Source organism: Macaca mulatta, chromosome 3, assembly GCF_049350105.2.
Source record: "Macaca mulatta isolate MMU2019108-1 chromosome 3, T2T-MMU8v2.0, whole genome shotgun sequence".
In the NCBI taxonomy this organism is placed as follows: domain Eukaryota; kingdom Metazoa; phylum Chordata; class Mammalia; order Primates; family Cercopithecidae; genus Macaca; species Macaca mulatta.
Genome location: NC_133408.1, coordinates 172576099 through 172596355, shown reverse-complemented (window position 1 = coordinate 172596355; position 20257 = coordinate 172576099). Strand labels below are relative to the sequence as shown.

Sequence of the window (20257 nt, the reverse complement as noted above, 5' to 3'; positions counted from 1 at the left end):
TGTTGATTAAGGCATGGGTGACTGAAGCGCTTCTAGTAGCTTCCTCTACTTTTCGAGCTTCTAATAAGAATACTTGTTGATTGCTCCTGGATTGTGCATTCCTCAGTAACTTGCTGGCAGCACTTAATTCAGAACTTACATAATAATGTACACATAAAATCACACTGTATATCATGTAGTAGTTTGAACTAAATCTTGGACATTAGGACAGATTTCCTTCCCAGAAGCTGTACCTACTTACTTCGTACAAACTCTTGCACTCAGTGCAGTTCATTTGATACAGCTGCTGTGTACTGACTGTTTCCTTATGGAAAGTACAGATCTAGGTTGAGCCAAAGATACAGACAGAGAGGAGGAAAGCCCTTCTCTTGTCTCAGAGAGTTTACAGTTAAGGAGAGGAGCAGTGGGTAAGTAAGCATGTATCATACAAGGTAAAATAAAAAAACAGGTGCCATAGGAAACATACTGAAAGGTTTTATTAGCTGCAAAAGTAGGAGAAACAGCTAGGGTATGACTTGGCAAAGACTCTGGAAGTAATGTCCAAGATGGTTTTGGAACATGGGTCCTGGGCTGGGTCAGTGCATGGTGATGTGATGATTCCACAGAGTGGACATGGGCACCCAAGTATTCTGTCTCCTCACTGAGTTTCTTACTCTGTCATAGTGCAAATAACTTCCAAATTATGAAATAATTAGAAAACTGGAGGAGTAAATATATAGTTAACAATTGTCCCCTCTCTCTCAAACTGTAGAAAAAAGTTTATAAAACTGGTTCTAATTTCATCCAGCACTGCATTTTGCTTCTTTTGTTAGACACTATGATATACATAAAAGTTATAAGAGAACTTCTGGGATAATTTAAAGCAAAACACCACCAGATCACTTTCTATTCAAAATTTGTGTACTCCAACAACCTCCTCTCTTTATTCAGTGTCATCTTTACTGTTTAATTTCAAAAATCATTCATTTTTGGCTCTCCATTCTTATTTAAGAGAATAGTAGATATACCTTTGCATTAGTCCATTTTCACACTGCCATAAAGAAATACCTGAGACTGGGTAGTTTATAAAGAGGTTTAATTGACTCACAATCTCACATGGCAGAGGAGGCCTCAGGAATCTTACAATCATGGCAGAAGGCAAAGGGGAAGCAAGCACCTTTTTTACAAGGTGGTAGGAGAGAGTAAGAGCCTGTGAAAGAGAAACCTTCAGACCCTTATAAAGCCATCGCTCATAATCACCGGAACTGCTCAGGGGAAACCGCCCCCTTGATCCAGTCACTTCCTACCAGGTCTGTGCCTCGACATGTGGGGATTATGGAGTTACAGTTTGAGATGAAATTTGGGTAGGGACACAGAGCCAAACCATATCATTCCACCCTGGCCCCTGCCAAATCTAAGGTTCTTTTTACATTTCAAAATTAATCAGGCCTTCCCCACAGTCCCCAAGAGTCTTAGCTCATTCCAGCATTAACCCAAAAGTCCAAGTCCAAAGTCTCATTTGAGGCAAGGAAAGTCCCTTCTATGTAGGAGCCTGTAAAATCAAAAGCAAGTTAGTTACCTCCAAGATACAGTGGGGGTACTGGCATTGGGTAAGTGCTCTCATTCCAAATTGGCCAAAATAAAGGGGCTGCAGGTCCCATGCAAGTCCAAAATCCATAAGGGCAGCCATGAAGTCTTAAAGCTCTAAAAAAATCTCCTTTGACTCTATGTCTCATGTCTCATGTCTCATGTCTAGGTCTCATGTCTCATGCCATGCAAGAGGTGGGCTCCCATGGCCTTAGATAGCTTCACCTCTGTGTTTTTGCAGGGTACTGCCCCCATGCTGCTGTCATGGACTGGCATTGAGTGCCTGTGGCATTTCCAGGTATACTGTGCAAGCTGTCAGTGGATCTACCATTCTGGGGTCTAGAGGACGGTGGCGCTCTTCTCACAGGTTCACTAGGCAGTGCCCCAGTAGGGACTCTGCATGGGGCCTCCAACCCAGCATTTCCCTTCTGCACTGTCCGAGCAGAGGTTCTCCATGAGGGCTTTGCCCCTGCAGCAGACTTCTGCCTGGATATCCAGGCTTTTCCATACATCCTCTGAAATCTAGGTGGAGGTTCCCAAACCTCAGTTATTGACCTCTGTGCACTTGCAGGCCCAACATCACATGCAAGCCACTAAGGCTTGGGGCTTGTACCCTCTGAAGCAATGGCCTGAGCTGTACCTTGGCCCCTTTTAGCCATGACTAGAGCTGGAGCTGCTGGGACTCAGGGAACCAAGTCCTGAGGCTGCACACAGCAACAAGGCCCTGGGTCTGGTCCACGCAACCATTTTTCCCTCCTTGGCCTCTGGGCCTATGATGGGAGGGCTGCTGTGAAGGCCTCTGACATGCCCTGGAGACATTTTGCCCATTGTCTTGGTGATTAACATTCAGCTCCTTGTTACTCTTACAAATCTTTTCAACTGGCTTGAATTTCTCCCCAGAAAAATAGGTTTTTATTTTCTACTGCATGATTAGGCTGCCAATTTTCCAAACTTTTATGCCATGCTTCCCTTTTAAACATAAGTTCCCATTTCACATCATCTCTCTCAAGTTCAAAGTTTCACAGTTCTCTAGGGCAGGGGCAAAATGCCACCAGTGTCTTTGCTAAACCATAGCAAGTGTCACCTTTGCTCCAGTTCCCAGTACATTCCTCATCTCTATCTTGAGACCACCTCAGCCTGGATTTCATGGTCCATATCACTATCAGCATTTTGGTCAAAACTGTTCAACAAGTCTCTCAGAAGTTCCAAACTTTCTCATATCTTCCTGTCATCTTCTGAGATCTCCAAATTGTCCCAACCTCTGTCCATTACCCAGTTCCAAACTTGCTTCCACATTTTCTCTATCTTTATAGCAGTGCTCCACTACCTTGGTACCACACTGCTAAATCGTTATAGCAGTGTAAAAATGAAATAAGTTCATTTTCACACTGCTATAAAGATACTACCCGAGATTTAATTAACTCACAGTTGCGCTTCCTGGGAAGGCCTCAGGAAACTTACAATCATGGCGGAAGGCAAAGGGAAAGCAGGAAACGTTTTCACAAGGCAGCCGGAGAGTGAAAGAGCGTGTGAAGGAGGAACCATTAAACAATTATAAAACCATCAGATCTTGTGAGCACCCACTCGCTATCACAAGAATAGCAGGGGGATCCTCCCCCATGATCCAGTCACCTCCCATTTGGGCCGTTCCTCCACATGTGAGGATTATGGGGATTACAGATCAAGATAAGATTTGGGTGGGGACACAGAGCCAAACTATATCATACCCCTGTGTGGCAAAGGACATAATCAGTTGACTGTTTTCAGTATGTTATTAGTATGAAAAAGTTTAAAATGTCGATCAGGTCTCTTGAAACTCTGAGAAGGGGAAGACAAAACAAACACCAACACCAACTGCCCTGATCTAATCCTGGGTGCTTGGGTTTGAGTTCCAGACTTCAGATAAGGAAGTATATTGGAAGAATGGACTTTTGTCTTTCATCTCTCTGGTCTATGTTCACCTTCCATTAGGTGTTATAGCGTTAGTGGACATCAGTGCAGTTTAACATTTCAAGCTGGGGTCTGCTTATAGCTGATGCTTATGCCTCATTGAAAAGTATAATAGGTTGGACATCCTTTAAGTTCACCTAGATGAGTTACCCTACTGAAGGTCACCCTCTGGTATGGTTTGGAAAACAGTGCTGAAAGTAAAATTCTTTGTTTATTAATGCCACTTGGTAAAGACTCAGTGAACCCTATATAATTTCTCCTAACGAAAGTCTAGAATTCAATTAATTGCATACATGGCTACTTTAATTATTCTGTTATGGCTAATTGATATTCACAGCGATCATGTTTTACAGCTTCTAAATGCAATATTACCTTACAAGTTTATGGTTCAGCCTCCTTTGATATTTCAATTCTTTTTCTGTTTTATGTCAGCATATAATTTTATTAGGTTCGTATATATTGCACCTCATATGTAGTTTTGACAATAAATAAAGGTCTTTTTCCTACTGTTATTTGCTCATCTGCCTATGTGAGTTGTAAAATAGATTTTGCCTACCGTAGATTATCCATATCATAGTGAAAGATTAATCTTTCTCAGTTCTTTATATGTATGCTTCAGATTGTTAAAAGATTTAGAATAAAAGGACATATAGTTATAGGGATGTCCTGTTTATGTTGTTAGAGCATTGTTGTCTTTTCTAAATCCTGGTAATCTCTGGCTTCATAGTGTTATCTCATGGAAAGTTGAATAGGTACCTGCTTTGTTTTTTACACTGAGCTATTAAAAATTGGATACTGACATTTCAGGGAACTTTGTCATTTAAAATATACAAGCTTTCCCGTAGCATAGAACCTTGCCTTAACATGCCTTGTGCTTGATATACAAAGTAACATTTCATTATCTGTGCTAAGTGATTATGATGTCACCGAGTTCCCAGTGCCGTGCAGTTGGTGCCACACCTGAGTCCCCAGGAGCAACCAGGGTTAAAAGGGTGTAGTAATGCCGAAAAGTTTGTGCTATGAAGATTTAGCCTGGGCTATTCATGGGAAGGTAAAGTTCCTATCAGCGCAGTATGTTATATTCATAATCCCAGTTTTCTTTTGTATAAACTTTATTATACCCCTTGTTGTAAAGCACCTTCAAGTCCATTCTGAAAAGAGACAAGTCTTTAAGGAAGTAAACATACGTACTTCACTTTTAATCTAGCTATCAACACCAAGTTAAGACATCAAAATGTTTGTGTTGGGTTCCTTAAACTTGATTTCCATATTTTTTTTGTGTTCTGGCGTTATGGGATACTCTAGTTTTCCATAATGATCCACTTATGTACATTGTGTCACATTTTCAAGTCCAGTCACATTATCCCAAATCTGGCAAGATCTGAAAACTATTCTATACTTATTTCTTCTAGGAATAGCAAATAGCAGATGGGGAAAAATGTTTTATATTATTTTTTTCCCAAGATAGATTCTATATCAATAAATAATGTTGTAATCCTCTTTGTTTTTATTTGTTCATTTACAATGATTCTCTGTTAGAGAGCCCTACGGAGTTTTATTTCCTTGCAGTAGGTTTACTACTTTTTTAAAGTTGAATGTGACTCCCCATCCTCAGCAGCTATTAGCTTAGTCAATGTATTCTAGGCTTATTTAAGTTTCAGGATTCATATCGTGTGACTTTTCCTCCTAGCATCATATTAACTGTTTCAAAGCAATGGGCTATTAAAGTGTTGTGGCCATGTTTCTTACTTTGTTATTCTTCCCAGTGGATCTCAAACTATTGATTCTGTTTGCAGTCCAGGGAAAGATGTGTGCTGCTGGCCTATAATTTGGTGGTGTTGGGTCCTAGGAAATATTCCCCTCTTTGGTCTTTAGTGTACACATCTGAACTTTGGACATGTTATTTTAAACTTTTTCAAGGATCATGTCTTAGAAAAGTGAGCATATATCTGTACATCCTTTATTTAGGTTGTAATCAGCTTTTCAAAATTAAATTTGTTGATTGATGCAGTGTCCTCAGTAGGCTCAAGTGTAGTGTTTTCTAAATAATGATAATGGAATGTCCATTATGATTTCTTTGCATTTTAAAAAATCTCACTGTGTGAACAAAAGGAACATTACCTAGTCTGAGTGTTTTAATATCCAGTGTAGATAATGCCATATATTGAATGGGGGAGAAAACCAGGTGCTGATACATTCAGGATTTAGTAGGCAATACAATTTCCATGCTATCTATAACTGTTCAAGTTGTTAAAACAAATTTTTTGAATTGTTAATATAATTGTTTAATAGGTCACTCTTTTAGATGTCCTCAGTGCTATATTTCCATCTCATAGTCAAGTGTAAACATGAGTAATATTGATATTTAAAAGATTTTATTTCTGATTACAGAAATAATAACTGTTCATTATAGGAAATAAGAAACAGTCCAAATAATATATCCCACTGCGTATGTCATAACTACTATAACATCTTACCATACTTTACACTTTTTTCCATGTCAATATAAACAAGTACTCCACCTTCTCCGTCCCTCCCTTCTGCTCCTCCCTCCCCCATTTCTCATGCAAAATTAGGAACTTAGGGCACACCCTATTTTATGACGTGTTTTTTTCTCACTTAACATTCTGAGTTTTAAAAACTTAATTTTTTATTAAGATATCAGCTTTCAAGGACTCTTACTGTTTGATTATATGGCTGGATCAAAATCTTTATAATCAGTATCCTATTGCCAGATTCTTATTTACCCAAACCTTTATTGTTCACTCTTAGTTGTTGCTTTAAATAATGCTCGTTGCATTTTCTTAGATGTAAATACTCTTTTGTTTTAATATTTGCTAGGATTGAATGCCTGGAAGTCAAATTGGCCACATAAGAAAATTAATGATAATAATGATTTATACACACATTCACACATTTATAGTTATTATTATAAATCTTAGTATGCTTAATTTATATTCATTTTTAAAATTTATATAGTTAAATTCATTCTTTCTGATATACAATTCTATGAGTTTTGACAAGTGCATATAATTATGTAACCACCACCACAATCAAGAAACCCATTCATTTCCTCACCTTAAAAAATTTCTTCCTTTTGCCCCTTGACTATTAAGTATGTTGGTTTTTCATTCTGAACATATGAAGAAGCAAAAATAAGAAAATAGATACCACCCATAAGTTTACCATTCTGCTGTAACCTCTGTTGACATTTTGTAAAATATCCTTCTGGTTTTTTTGGGGGGTCTTTTGTTTTTGTTTTTTCTCTTCGTCTTCCCTACAAAAAAAGAGGTTATACTGCCTGTTGGTTTATATAGCTTTTTTCTTTTTTACGTGGTATACTTTGAGAACATATTTCATTTAGCCATTGGTTTGTTTTTGTTTCGCTGCAATTCTAAACAGCCTTGTAATGAAGTCTAAAAAGCCCTATCATGAACATCTTTGCATATAGTACTTAAGAAAAGTACCATAAGTAGTGTTTTTAGGTCTCAGTGCATATGTACATTTTAAAGAGTTGTTAATTTTATCTGATTGATTTATAAAATGGGTATACCAATTTATATTCTGACCAGCAGTGTATAGGAGAGCCTGTTTTCTTATATGCTTGCCAATATTGAGTATTTTTATTTTACATTTTTGTTAGTTGGTGAATGAATAATATTAGACACCGTGTTACCTTAATTTGTACTATCTGATTTGCTGTGGGGTTGGATTTTTTTCATGTGTTTATTATTCATATTTTTTTGTGTGTTAATTTCTAGTTTATATTGTTTGTGTATATTTCATTTTTTTTTTTTTTTTGGCAGGGAGAGGAGTGGGGGATGAGGCTTTTCTTTTTTTAAGTTCTCTGTACGTTAATAACGTTAACTCTCCCAGTTATATGTTGGATTTCTTTTCCTCTTTTTGTTACTTGCTGCTTCTTTGGATTTTATAGTGCTTTTGTTTTATGGAGTTTCTTATGAGTCTATTCTTTTTCATTTTCTTTATTTATATTTTGGGTTTTTATGTTGAATTTAGAGAGGTCTTTTCTCTTTAGATTATGTAGTCATGTATATTAGATTTGAAATTCGTTTGCTTTTTGTTTCATATTCCTAACAGTCTAATAAAATTTTTGCTGTGCTGTACCAGGGAGCCATAGATTATATACTTGTATATGAGTGTACTTTAATCTAATCTTAACATTGTATTTGTTTTTATTTATTCTTATGCTTCCAAGCAGCATGTACTTTTTATTGAATCTTCTATTCAAACTGTAACAGTATAGTGACATTAAAATGTGTCTCAAGTTAAGTATTTCCTTTTTATTTTTTCCCCATTACCTTCTTCGACTTGCATTTTAAATATTATCCGTCAGATTTTGTGTGTGTGTGAAATTAGGAAAAAACAGTACTTAACGTTGTTAAATAACTGTTTATTTTATTTTTAACATGCCGCAGGATATTGAAGACAAAGTAAGTAGCAAAACAGCAACCTATAAATGTGCAAGTAGTTCACCTAAACTAAGCAGATAGTTGAGTAGACAGGCACCTTGACATCTGAAATAGGCAATACTTGGTCATTTAACGAAAGAATTTTGGTAAAGTAGCACAAGGATGGGAATGCCTAAATATATACTTGTTAATGGATGGCTGGATGCATACAATTAAAAAATATATATATACACACTTTACATATTAAAAGTAATATATATACTTTGTTTATATAAATTAAAAGATACACGCACATATATACCTATATATCTGTATATAATATATATAGATACATATATACACACACACATTTTCTTATAAGTTGTAGTCAGGCATATATTCAGCATTCACTGAGCAAAAAATATGTTGAAAACAAAATCTAACTCAGAGTGATATAGGAAAGTCTCATCCCTCAGAGATAAAGGCCAATTAAACACAATATTCAAGATACCAACCTTAATTTAAGAAATACATTTTTTTACACAAATCTTGAAAAATATCCATAAGTAGCCATCTTCATCATTTTTTAAAGAACCAAAAATATTTTACTTGTTTTGATTTTATTTTAAAAAATCTTATGAATTGAAAGTGCAATAACTAAAGTTTTTAAAATTACTTTAAATTGTTATTTATTATTATTATTTTGAATTATTGAAATGAATAAATATAGTAGTTTTTGTTTCCGTTCTTCCATAACAATTAATTCTTTACATAAAGGGAAATAGAACAATGTATGTATTTATTTGCAGGTAATTAACTGTTCTTAAACAAGATTTATGTGCAAAATGTTATTTAGACATTACTTTTTTGTTCAAAAAAGGTTAAGAGCCATGTATCTTATGCCCAGGATAAAATTAAAGTTTTGTTGTACAAAATATTAATCCTTGAAATTACTCTTCGATAGGCAAGTTAAATAAGAGTCTGTTTTGTGCTGTATTCTGACATTTCCAAATATATCTGGACAAAATAGGACACAGCTGTTACAGTGAAAAATACAATGCGGACTTATTCTTTACATTTAAATACAGCAATCATCATCTTAATGTTTTTCTATGGCAGAGACCTAATAGATTGCAAGAATCTTCAGATTTGTATTCTTATTTCTAATGCAATTTATTCTTGACTTTTGCTTTGCTGTTGCTGCTTTTTCTTGATATAGTATATTCCTCATTTCTTTTTTTAGGCTAGGCAGCTGGAAGAGAAAGACCGAGTGCTAAAGAAGCAGGATGCATTCTACAAAGAACAGCTGGCTAGACTGGAGGAGAGGGTATGACTATTTTTGTCATTGATTCTATTACCACATCTGCTGCTTTCTTGTATATTTATTTAAAAATTAATTAATTAGAACTTCAACTGCTTTTCCTGGTTGTAAAATGACCAGGAAGTGAAGAAGCAAAGCAGGCAGGTAGGTAGTTCATCCTCTGTAACAATGTCATTTTTTCTTTGGTCACTTTGGAATGGTTGCATTATTTGTTCACTGATGCATTTTACCACTTTGGGACCTACCAAATGCAAATACTTTTTTATATGTTTAGAATCTACATTGCCTCCAGGTCACACAGTACACTGCTACTCTTATCTCCCCCAAACGTTGACTAAACTTTAGTACACTCTTAAAAATGGTAGCGTTTTAAAGGATATATTTATTTTCTTTTATCTTTTATTTTTTTGCTATTTTCTTTTTGAGATGGAATCTCACTCTATCACCTAGACTGGAGTGCAGTGGTGTGATCTTGGTTCGCTGCAACCTCTGCCTACCGGGTTCAAGCGGTTCTCATGCCTTAGCCTCCTGAGAGCTGGGATTACAGGCGTGCACCACCATGCCTGGCTAAGTTTTGTATTTTTATTAGAGATAGGGTTTCACCATGTTGGCCACACTGGTCTCGAACTCCTGGCCTCAAGTGATCTGCCTGCCTCAGCCTCCCAAAGTGCTGGGATTACAGGCATAAGCCACTGGCGCCTGGCAGGGTATATCTTCTTTCTGAAAACTCAGTTTCACTGCATTTGTAGTTAAGAAATGAATGTCTCCTTCAGGAGAGGTGGATAGGAGCTGAATAGTAGAAGTTAAACATGAGTTAGGAGAAGGAAAAAGCGATAGGGTGTCAAGTCAGCATGGGTCTAGCATTGGACAGAGATGGACAAAAGAAGGCAGTGAGTTTAAGAATGAGAGTTTGAGCACCTTATCAGTGCCCTCTTCAATAAAGTAGGTTGGTTATTTAGATTAATTGGTTATCTAGATTAATAGACCATGAGGTTGCAGAGTAAGCTCTCTTTTTCTTTTGAATGAAACTCTCAAAATTTTATTTGTTGAAAATGTTATTTGATAAGAAAATAGGAAAAAATAAGAAATACAATATTAACCCTCACTCAGTACAGTTATGTGCATGTTAAATGTGTTTGCTGTCTCCGTATGTTACCGAACTGAGTACCTCTTGAATGTAGAGAGCATTTTCTCATTCATTTAGCAGATATTTACTTAAGCACCTAATATATGTTTGGCCCTGGTCTTGTGCCAGCAGCTTTGTACTAGTGAAGAAAATGAGGTAAACATCTATCTTCCTGGAGCTTAAATTCAATTTAAAACCAGAATACATATTGTATGGCAGGTTATGATAATTTCGAGAGGACTAAAATGGGAAAAATCCCAGGGCTGGGGTTTAGGCATGGAGTTGGGTAGAGAGGGAAGATCTCTCTGTTGAGGTGACATTTGGGAAGAGGCCTATGGTAATAGGGAAGCAAACCATTGCCAAAACCATGAAGCAGGTGTGAACTTGGCGTGTTTGGGAAGGCTGGGGATTTGGGAACAGACAAGCCCTCTGGATGCTGTCTTGGGCAAGAGTTGAAGCAACAGAGAATTAGTAAGAAATATGGCAGTAATTCGGAAAAGGGATGACTGGTGTGGGTCTGAGTGCCGGCAGGGGAAGTAATGAAATGTGGTTCAGTATTTTAAAGGTAGAGCTGACCAGATTTGCTGATGGCTTTGAACATGAGTGAAGAAAGAAAAGACTCAAACTCTAGGTTTATGGCTTTTATAACTAGAAGGTTTTTTCCACCGGGGAAAATTCTTAAGATATGGATTGGGATGTTGGTGGTAGAGGAAATCAGGAGTTTCATTACGGATATGTTAAGCTTGGGACACTTCAGACATTGAAGTAGAGATGTTGAATAGGCATAAAATTGAATGGTTTAGAGAATGTCAGGAATTTTTTCTGTAAAGGGCCAGATAGTAAATATTTTAGGCTTTGCACACCACATTTGATTTCTGTGCAGCTACCCAACTCTGCCTTTGTAATGTGGAATCAGAGAAAGCCAACTGTAAATGAATGAGTGTGGCTCTGTTCTAATTGAGGGACCCTAAAGTATGAAGTTCGTATGGTTTTCACACATCACAAAATTTTGCTTAAATTTTTTTTCAACCATTTAAAAATGTAAAACCAAAAACAGGGACTGGGCCTGATTTGGCCCCCTGGTTGTAGTGGGCAGAACTCGGATTTAGAGCACAAGCCTCTGATGTCAGATGCCTTGGATTCAAATTTCTGACCTGGCATTTCCCTGCTGTGTAATGTGGAGCATCTTATTTTACCTCTCAGTTGTTTCATATATTAAGTGATGATTTAATAGTGCTTACCTCACTAATTTGTTAAATGAGCCAATACTCAAAAAGCACCTGTAATAGTGTGTAGCACAGAGTAACCATTCACCCACTAATTGTTTTACTTCTATACCTAGAGCATTGTACATGCCTTAGAGTTTGTGTTAGTCTGTTTTCTCACTGCTATAATGAGCTGTTTGAGACTGGGTAATTTATGAAGGGAAGAAGTTTAATTGACTCACAGTTCTCCGTGGCTAGGGAGGCCTCAGGAAACTTACAATTATGGCAGAAGGTGAAAGGGAAGCAGGCACCTTTTTCACACAGTGGCAGGAGAGAGAGCATATGCAGGGGAAACTACTTTTAAACCATCAGATCTGAGAACTCTCTCACTTTCCACAAGAACGGCCTGGGGAAACCACACCCATGATCCAGTTACCTCCCACCAGGTCCCTACCTCAGCATGTGGGCATTACAATTCGAGATGAGATTTGGGTGGGGACACAGAGCCAAACCATATCAGAGTTAGTAAACGTTAAATGAGTGCAAGTGAAAGTTTTTGAGATGATGCACCTGGCACCTGCTTTTCCTCACCCAATGACAGTTTTCTTTGCCGTCAGGTTTTACTATGTTAGGTACCTTATAAACTTGACTTTAATTATTGTCAGGTTCAAGAAAAGGCACTGACAAATATTCTCCCATTTCTCATAGACTCACCAATTTGATTGGTACAAGTGTCTGAGAGGATTTGTTTCTCGCAGATTGAACTTACCTGCTCAACAACTTCTCAACAAATAAACTGTTAGGCATTTTGGCATGAAGTAGAACAAGTGGTAGAAGATTAGATAGACACGATATGATAAAGTCAAATTACATATACGCAGAATATATTGTTTTCTTTTTTGAAGATCAGGCTGGAAAGTAGTTAGCCTGCAGTTGAAACTGAAATCTGAGACGCACCAGTAAGCTTAGAATGCTAAGGTGGAACATACACACTACTGTTACTTAATAACTCCACAGTAAGTAATATGTGATAAAAAGAATGTTAGACAAGGAGTCAGAAGGCATGCTTTTGTCATCTTGTGGTGTCTGGTTCTTTATCTGCAAAATGGGGATATACTCTGTTCCTTGCTCATCTTCATGGTGATGGGAGGTAGATCAGATGAGTGTGTACAAGCCCCTTGAAAGCTGGAAAGAGCTTAACAAATATCAGCTGTTGCCATGAAAGAATATTTGCTTACTTTCCATTGTGTGTAAGATAATGATAATCATAAAATTAATATCATTCAACTTCCTTGTGTCTTTTGCCCATTTCTGTACAGTCCTGTTTTTGTTTGTCACTGTCAAAGTACCCAACTTGAATTTTGTCACTTTGGATTTCTTCCAGGAATATGTGGGAGACATTTAGGTCTCTAATGATGAAGCATTTTCTAGGCATAATACAAAAGATTGTAAAGGGATTTTCTTTTGTATTACGATGGCAGTGAAAATTACAATGTCTAACTGTTTGTATTAGGAATTCTGCATACACTTTTGTATTAGACAGTGTAAAAATGCTGAATCCATTAATTCGTATTGTAAGAAATAATGATTCTAGTATTAATATAACTTGCAGAATCATCTAACTTACTAGGAAATCCAGGTTGCCTGTGGTTTAAAAGTGGACATAAGCACATATCTTTCCTCTTTTAACCAAATGAAGTGATGAAACTATAAAGTAGATACCAGATGGTGTATCATTAATGGAGAGGGGTGTAGCATCAATGAGTCTTTTGCAGAATCATTCTGAGGGAGATTCCTAAGATAACCTTACCATCTGCACAGCAACTAGATTAACTAACACAGCAATTGTACACGTTATCACGTTTTGATGACTTGAACTATTCATTTTTATTGGCTTGATGCAAATTTCTTTTGAGAGTATGAATCAAAGTGCACTAAACATGTGAAGTACATTTAGTTCTGTAATACAGCTTGATTTGCTTCTTGGATCTATTTTAATAAACTATGTTAATTAGATAATTCCCACGTGTGAATGGAACCCCCTCCACCCAGGTATTTATATTGGCCACTGCACCCAGGAGTCTGAGATAATTTTCTTCTTTCACTAACTTGTTAGGAGTAATAAGTGTAATTTAACTGGACGCTGATTTCACCCTCTTTAGAACCAGTTTTCAAAAGCAGCGACACTTTACTGAGAGAGAAGGTCAAAGCCATTTGAAAAGATTTTTTAAGTCCTTATTTCATAGCCAAATGTTGCTAAGTTATCAGTGGCATCTCTGTGAACATTAGAGATATCACATTCAGGCGTTTTGCTTAATTGAAAGATACTTAGAGAGTATTAATTCCTGAGTATTAGTATAAGAGACATAGATAGTGTTAATTCCTGGTTGGTGATTTGATGAGAGGAAGCTGAGAACAGCTTTCAAAGAGAAGGTTCTTAAGTGTTTCTAAGAAGTAGTCTCCAAGTCTCTCAAGGAATTCTGTTTGTTTTTTGTCTTCCCAACTTTATTTTTAATTTTTTTCCCAACTTTATTTTTGTTTGTTGTATAATTGACAAATATGTCCATAGTGCTTTATACCTCTTTACGATAGCCACATTTTGTTTATAATATTTGTGATTAGTTGTGTGTGTTTATCTTGTACAGTCCTGGGAACAGAGAGCTCATTTTCTTATTTCTGTATTTTCTGTGTTTTTCTTTGGTTTTTGAGGTTCCATAACTTGCGTATTTCTGTATTTTCTACAAGTAGCACAGTCAATGAATTCTAGATTTTCTAAGCTTATGCTATGAAGTCGTGTTTATGCAATTAGTGTATGGTTTTAAAATACACACAAATGTTTTAATATCTTTTTCACTAACCATTTAAATTCATAATTTAATTCTATCCTGGGAGAAAGTCAAGTTTAACTTTGAATACTTTGTTATTGTTTATAGCATCCTCATTAACATAGCTGATGATAACATTTATTGAGCATTTACATTGTGATTGGCACTTTGCATGGATTGTCTCATTTTATACTCACCAACAGCCCTGTGTGGCTGTGCACCCTATTGCTTAGGTGAAGGCTTAAAGTAATTCACCTAAGAACATACAGCCAAAATATGATAGATCTGGATTTGAGCCATGTTCCATGCTTAAGCATTTAGCTGCTGTCTAGTACTAAGTTGAAGATGTTCATTCTGTATGTAAATCCTCTGATTGTAGTGTTAGTTCTTGGGTCATTCAAGTTAGCTCTTTCCAGTTTCTAATACAACTTTTTAGGTCCTGACGTTATAATTTGATTAATTCTACTCATAACCTAAAAGTGTTAAGCATTCAAAAATGAATAATTTTCTCCCCGGAATTTGGCATTTCCTGGGAAAATTTGACCAACAAGGAATGAATAAGGTCTTATTACCTAGCAATTACAGCATGATACCCCTAAGAGTTATTTTAATATCTAGTTGTGCTTCTTTCACGGTGAAATAAGAAATTTGTAGTCATTAAAGTAGTTTAAAAGTTTCTTCTTGAGGTCTTCATTCACTTGCTCATACTTTGGTAATACTGCTTTCCATCTTTTCATCTCTTTCCATCTTCTGGAAAGAAAGCAAACTTTTTTTTTTTTAACTTTTGACAAAATGTTTTGATAGTTATTTCATCGGAGTCTGGATCGTTGCGTGTTCTTCAGGAGAATGTGTATTTTTCAGGAGTCTGTTGGCCCTGTGGGAGGGAAGTGAGGGGAGGGACCATGGTGATCGTGTCAGAGAGGGCAGAACCCACAGTCTCCCAGGGGTCTTCCAGGATGAAGGGCCTTGTCTCCCCAGGACATGTTGAAGACTTGAGCTGTTCGATAATGTGTTCTGCATGCATAACTTCTCAATTATGAATTTGAATTGATTTGCTCTGTGGAATCCACTTCGCTCTTGGCTTTCCTGAGAATGATGGGGTTTGGCTCAGCCTGAAGCCCTCTTGGCTTGAGGAGCTGAGGGAAATCAGAAAGTTTAGTTAGGTATACTAAACTAATACAATGTTGAATAACCCAGTGATGTGGCATGCATTTTTGCTTTGAGAACTCCTCTCTGTACCTCCCCCACTGCATTTACAATTTATTTGCATTCCTAAATATAAAGATATGTTTGTAAGATTGGTCGCTTAAAATATTGTTCTATGTGCTGTATGTAAAAAAATGGAACACTTATTTTATTAGGCTAGTTTTCCATGGCATATAGTCCAATAGACGCCTCCTTGTCTATAAACATATTATCTATTATTCATCATATGCTTACTATATTGAAGATCTGCTAAGTGTATATCATCCTTCAAAATTCTCTCCCATGTCAGGATCTTTGCCTTTGTTGTTCCCTGGGATGTTCTTTCCCACCTCTAAATAGCTGTCTCTGACTCCCTTACAAGTTTTAGGTTTTCCTAATGACTATCAGAAACTAGACTTCTGAACCCTGTCTCTGTCATATCAACCTATTTATTTATTTATTTGAAAGCACCCTTCCAGATCTATAATTAATTTACTCATTACTTGTTAACTTGTTCATGACTGCCTTCCCAGTCATCCAGTAGAAGTTCCACAAAGGCAGAAACTTTGTCTTAGACACCCCTGTATCCCTTATCTGGTGAATCATAAATGCCAGCATGGCATGGATTGTTTTCAGTTTTCAGACACCTCTGGATTTCAGCAGCAATTTGCATACAGACTGCAGGAAATCCCACTGAATTAAGATGGGGAGAGAATTATATAAGCTGAGCAAAAGAGAATAATACAAAGAGAATGGTGAAAAATAAATTGCCACTAAGAAGAGAAGTATATTACTAGTTTGTCACCTGTGGAGAGAGTTGCTAATTAAATTCTAAGGTCATGCTTACATCAAATGAGCAATTTTTAAGTCTCTCACTTATGGCAGATGACATGTCTTTTATTGCATCATAAAGTGTTGGGCTCATCTGTGTGATTAATTGGCTTTTGATTGCGTGACTTCTTCTTTCTCAATTAGTACCTTTGCTTCTGTGCTCCTCTGTGTGAAGCTTGGGGAAAAAATAATGCCAACAATGATAATGACGAGAAATGACAGTAGAACAGGTTATTGTCAGCCCAGTGTGCTTCTTACGGGAAGAAATCATTATGTTTTTTTACTACCAGATGAAGTCTATCATTGTAAAATATTTCAGTGAGTGAAGCTGGATCAGCCTTTTCAAGGGAATAATACAGGATGGATTCACAATTAGACTACTGACATCTGAGATACTAAAAGATAAACAATCCTTTTTTGGAGATAGATTACTTAAACTTGGTTTGTGGGATTAAGAAACCGTTTGACATTTCCCCCCGGGACGTGCTTTCGAAACAGTTGCCAATGATTTTAGGTCATGTGGATAACTCATTTTGGCCCTGCCATGTGATAGAGTAAATTTAACACAATAGTTAAAAATGTAACTTCCTGGTAGATGTGCCTACGTAGGTTATACTAGTTTGCACTTGTCAACCTAGAGAGATGTACTATTCCTTTGACACTGGGAAATTTTGTTCTGGCTTCCTCATTCATGTGGAGATCAGGGCAGGTTCCCTGTGGTTTCTGTAGTTACTGAGAGCTACAGAAACAAGAGATGAGGTTCTATAGTCCACAGGTTTGGATGTTGAAGTTAGTAGAAGCTAATACCACTTTTAATTGTAATGTCATAAGCAACAGAGGTTTTATTAAAGTGGCTTGGATTGTGTACATTGAGTTACTCTCAATTTTTTGTCATCAACAAGTAATGATAGTTTAAGTAAATGCACTTTGATGTTAATTGTTCGGTAGAAAAATTAATAAGACCCGGTATCAATATATCTTTTTTTAACATAATTGACACATTTATAACTTAGGTGCAAAGATGGAACTATTTTACACTCTTCCCCTGCTTTCCTAAAGGAAGTTTATTATTGCAGATATTCCAAAAGTAGCAAGCAAGATTTTTTTTTCCTCCTAGTTTGTGCTCTGGGGAAAAAATCAATACAGTATAGTAGATATGACGGTCTTATCCTTAATTCATTATTCAACAAATCCTCAAAATGCATTGGCTTTTCTGTTAACCTCTCTGAAATTCGAATTGGAAATATGGTTTAGGTAACCTTGAGCTGCTTTTTAAATTTGGCTTTAGGGATATGAGACTTACTTTTTTTCTAGGGTGAGCTGTTAAAAGTGCATCCAGGTAAAATGATCCCCTTAACCGGAGACTGTTTTTCTATGTCTAACTTTAGAGGAAAGATTTGCAAATCATGGGATCAGCACTTAATTTGGGGCTCTATTTACCATGTAGGCTGTCAAGAAGTATTAACCTTAAGGTAAGATGAGAACATAGAGTACAAAGCTGTGAGTTGATGGCACACAGTACAGCGGTATTAAATAGCATTATCCATCCTGCTTGCTACAGTAAATAGGATTTCACTATTATGATGTGTCAGGGCTTTCAGTGAAATCAAATTTACAAGACACTAAACTGCCATCCTCTCTGCTGAGCAGCTTTATTCTGGGATCTTGCTTTCATATTAATCCTGTTGGTAGGAAATACTTGTACCAATTGTGCATGGAAATTATAATTTAATGATCTCTTCCTTTTCTTTATTCAGAGCTGAGAATGGACTACTGTGCTTTGCAGTGATAGCCCCAGGGCTCTGAGAAAGAGATAATATACAGTTCAGCTTTAAAGCCCAGCATTGCTTTTTTGTGAGTGCTTGTAATGATCATAAGTGCTGAGACGCCAACAATATGGTTGCATAGTTTCTCAACTCTCCACATTTCCTTTACCTTTTGAAAGGCTACACAATAAAATAATTAGAATCTGTTTACCCTGATGGTTTTAAAAAATGATATGCCACTTGACTGTGTAAAGACAAGGTGAGAAATAAAGCATTGTGAAATCCAGGGAAAATTAATTCCACTTTTAAAGATTCTGTACATTTTGGGAAGGCTCAGCAGGCTGTTTTATTTGAAAAACAATTATTTACTCACTTTACTTTCTTTGAGCTTCTTTCTTTCTATTGATAAGAATATTACAGCCAGGAAATCATTATGTTTCCTGCGTATGAGATTGAAATTGGCTAAATCCTTTGAATTTCCTTCACAACCAATTTCAAAGTTAGTGATTGTTTTGCTTCTTGATATCTTGTTTATTTATACATTTCAAATGTACTTCATTTAGGCAGACCAGCCAATGCATATTTCCCTATTTTACTGACTGAAAAATTAAAGTACATGAATATTAAATTTTTTAAAGGAAATTGCAATGCTTGTGTTAGAAAGTGCTCTTCAATCCCAGTTTTATGTTCAGACCATGAGACAGCTGTGCCTCTGTAAGGGATTACGTTTCAACACATTAGCTTCAGTTAAAAAGATATATTTGGTCATTAAAATGTTTGCAAATAATATTAGCTCATAACATCATCAAATAAGAAGTGCCCACATCTGAATTTGGCATATAAAGCAGGTTTGCACAGTAAGGTCGGCATTTAATGAAGGGAACCCAAATCCAATTTGTCTGTGTAGACTAAGATAGGATTTTAACTTTGTTCATTCTTATCAGAATTTTGGGAGCTAGAGGGAGTCCTTGGTGTTCACCACTCATTCAAAAACACATTTATTAATCTCCTACAGTGAGCCAGGCCCTATTCAAAGATAAAATGATGCATACAAATGGCACAAAAGCCCATTGGTATCTGGCACAGAGCTTTCAGTTGACACAATGGTGCAATGGGCCCATGGAGGCTGTGTTTTGTGAAGAACACTACCTTTGTACTACCTTTGTCCCTTCCAGATCTAAAGATCGTGGGATTTGGAGGGAAAGTTAGTAGGTTGGAGAGATCCATCAGGTTAAATTATCAGATAAAGACCCCAATACATTGGTTGCCTCAAGTAGTTCTTTCTGAAAATAAACATTAAATAGGTAATTCCTTTGAAGACCAGAACTCATTCCCCTTTGATCACTGTGATAGTGGCTGGCACATATTAAGCCTTGGATAAATTTTTAAAAATTGATGTGTTTGTCCAGAAATGGGGTGGGTTCCATAGCCAAATAATTTTGAGGAATGTTAGGTTTCACGAAGCTGAACAGATTTCTTTTCTAGAGGCCTCCTCAAAAGTTATGTACACTTATAGCCTCCAGGATGAGGATACTGCATAATATGTTTCAGCATTATACCCGAACCATGGAATCGTTCTTCTGAGATATATCTGTGAATTTATCCCAGTTTATCACCTGAGATTTCTGTGCCCTAAATAATGCTAGTACCTACATTTTTTTAGTCCTTCTTAGCTTGCATCCTGAGATGTAAAGGTATAGTAGCCATAGAATTTCACTGATGGAATTCCTAATCTGAGGGCATCTGAGGACCTGAAAGCACCCTGGGATTGCCGCCCTTTGCACTGTGTGCCAGAAGCATAGGCCGGTGAGAAGAGGCTGTCTCAGGGTCCTAAAGGTGCAGTGCGCTGGGGTGGGGTGTTCTTTCTCACTCTGAATTCTCTTCCTCATCCTCACCCTCTCCAAGAGTCTTTGAGAAACTGTAGCCCATAGTAGGTATCTCATTTTGTATTTGGGTGTCCATTGACTCAATCTTGCGTTATTCCAGCCTCCTCAGAATTGGGAGCAGTGGGTAGTGGGGCTTCTCCTTGATCTTCCCATGTCAAGACTCAGCACTGTACCCGTTAACCCAAGA

The 20257-nt window shown here is 36.9% G+C and overlaps 1 protein-coding gene across 7 annotated transcripts in view; it reads left to right on the top strand.

Annotated features, from left to right (window-relative positions):
- CHCHD3 (coiled-coil-helix-coiled-coil-helix domain containing 3) overlaps positions 1–20257 on the top strand; it is a 294629-nt gene that overhangs the window by 184890 nt on the left and 89482 nt on the right. For 3 of the 7 annotated variants that reach the window (XM_077995002.1, XM_015134928.3, XM_077994999.1), the window contains exon 5: positions 9169–9252. The exons of 2 other annotated variants lie outside the window; for them this stretch is intronic. In XM_077995002.1, coding sequence (XP_077851128.1) covers positions 9169–9252 — 84 coding nt within the window. 7 annotated transcript variants of the gene reach the window in all.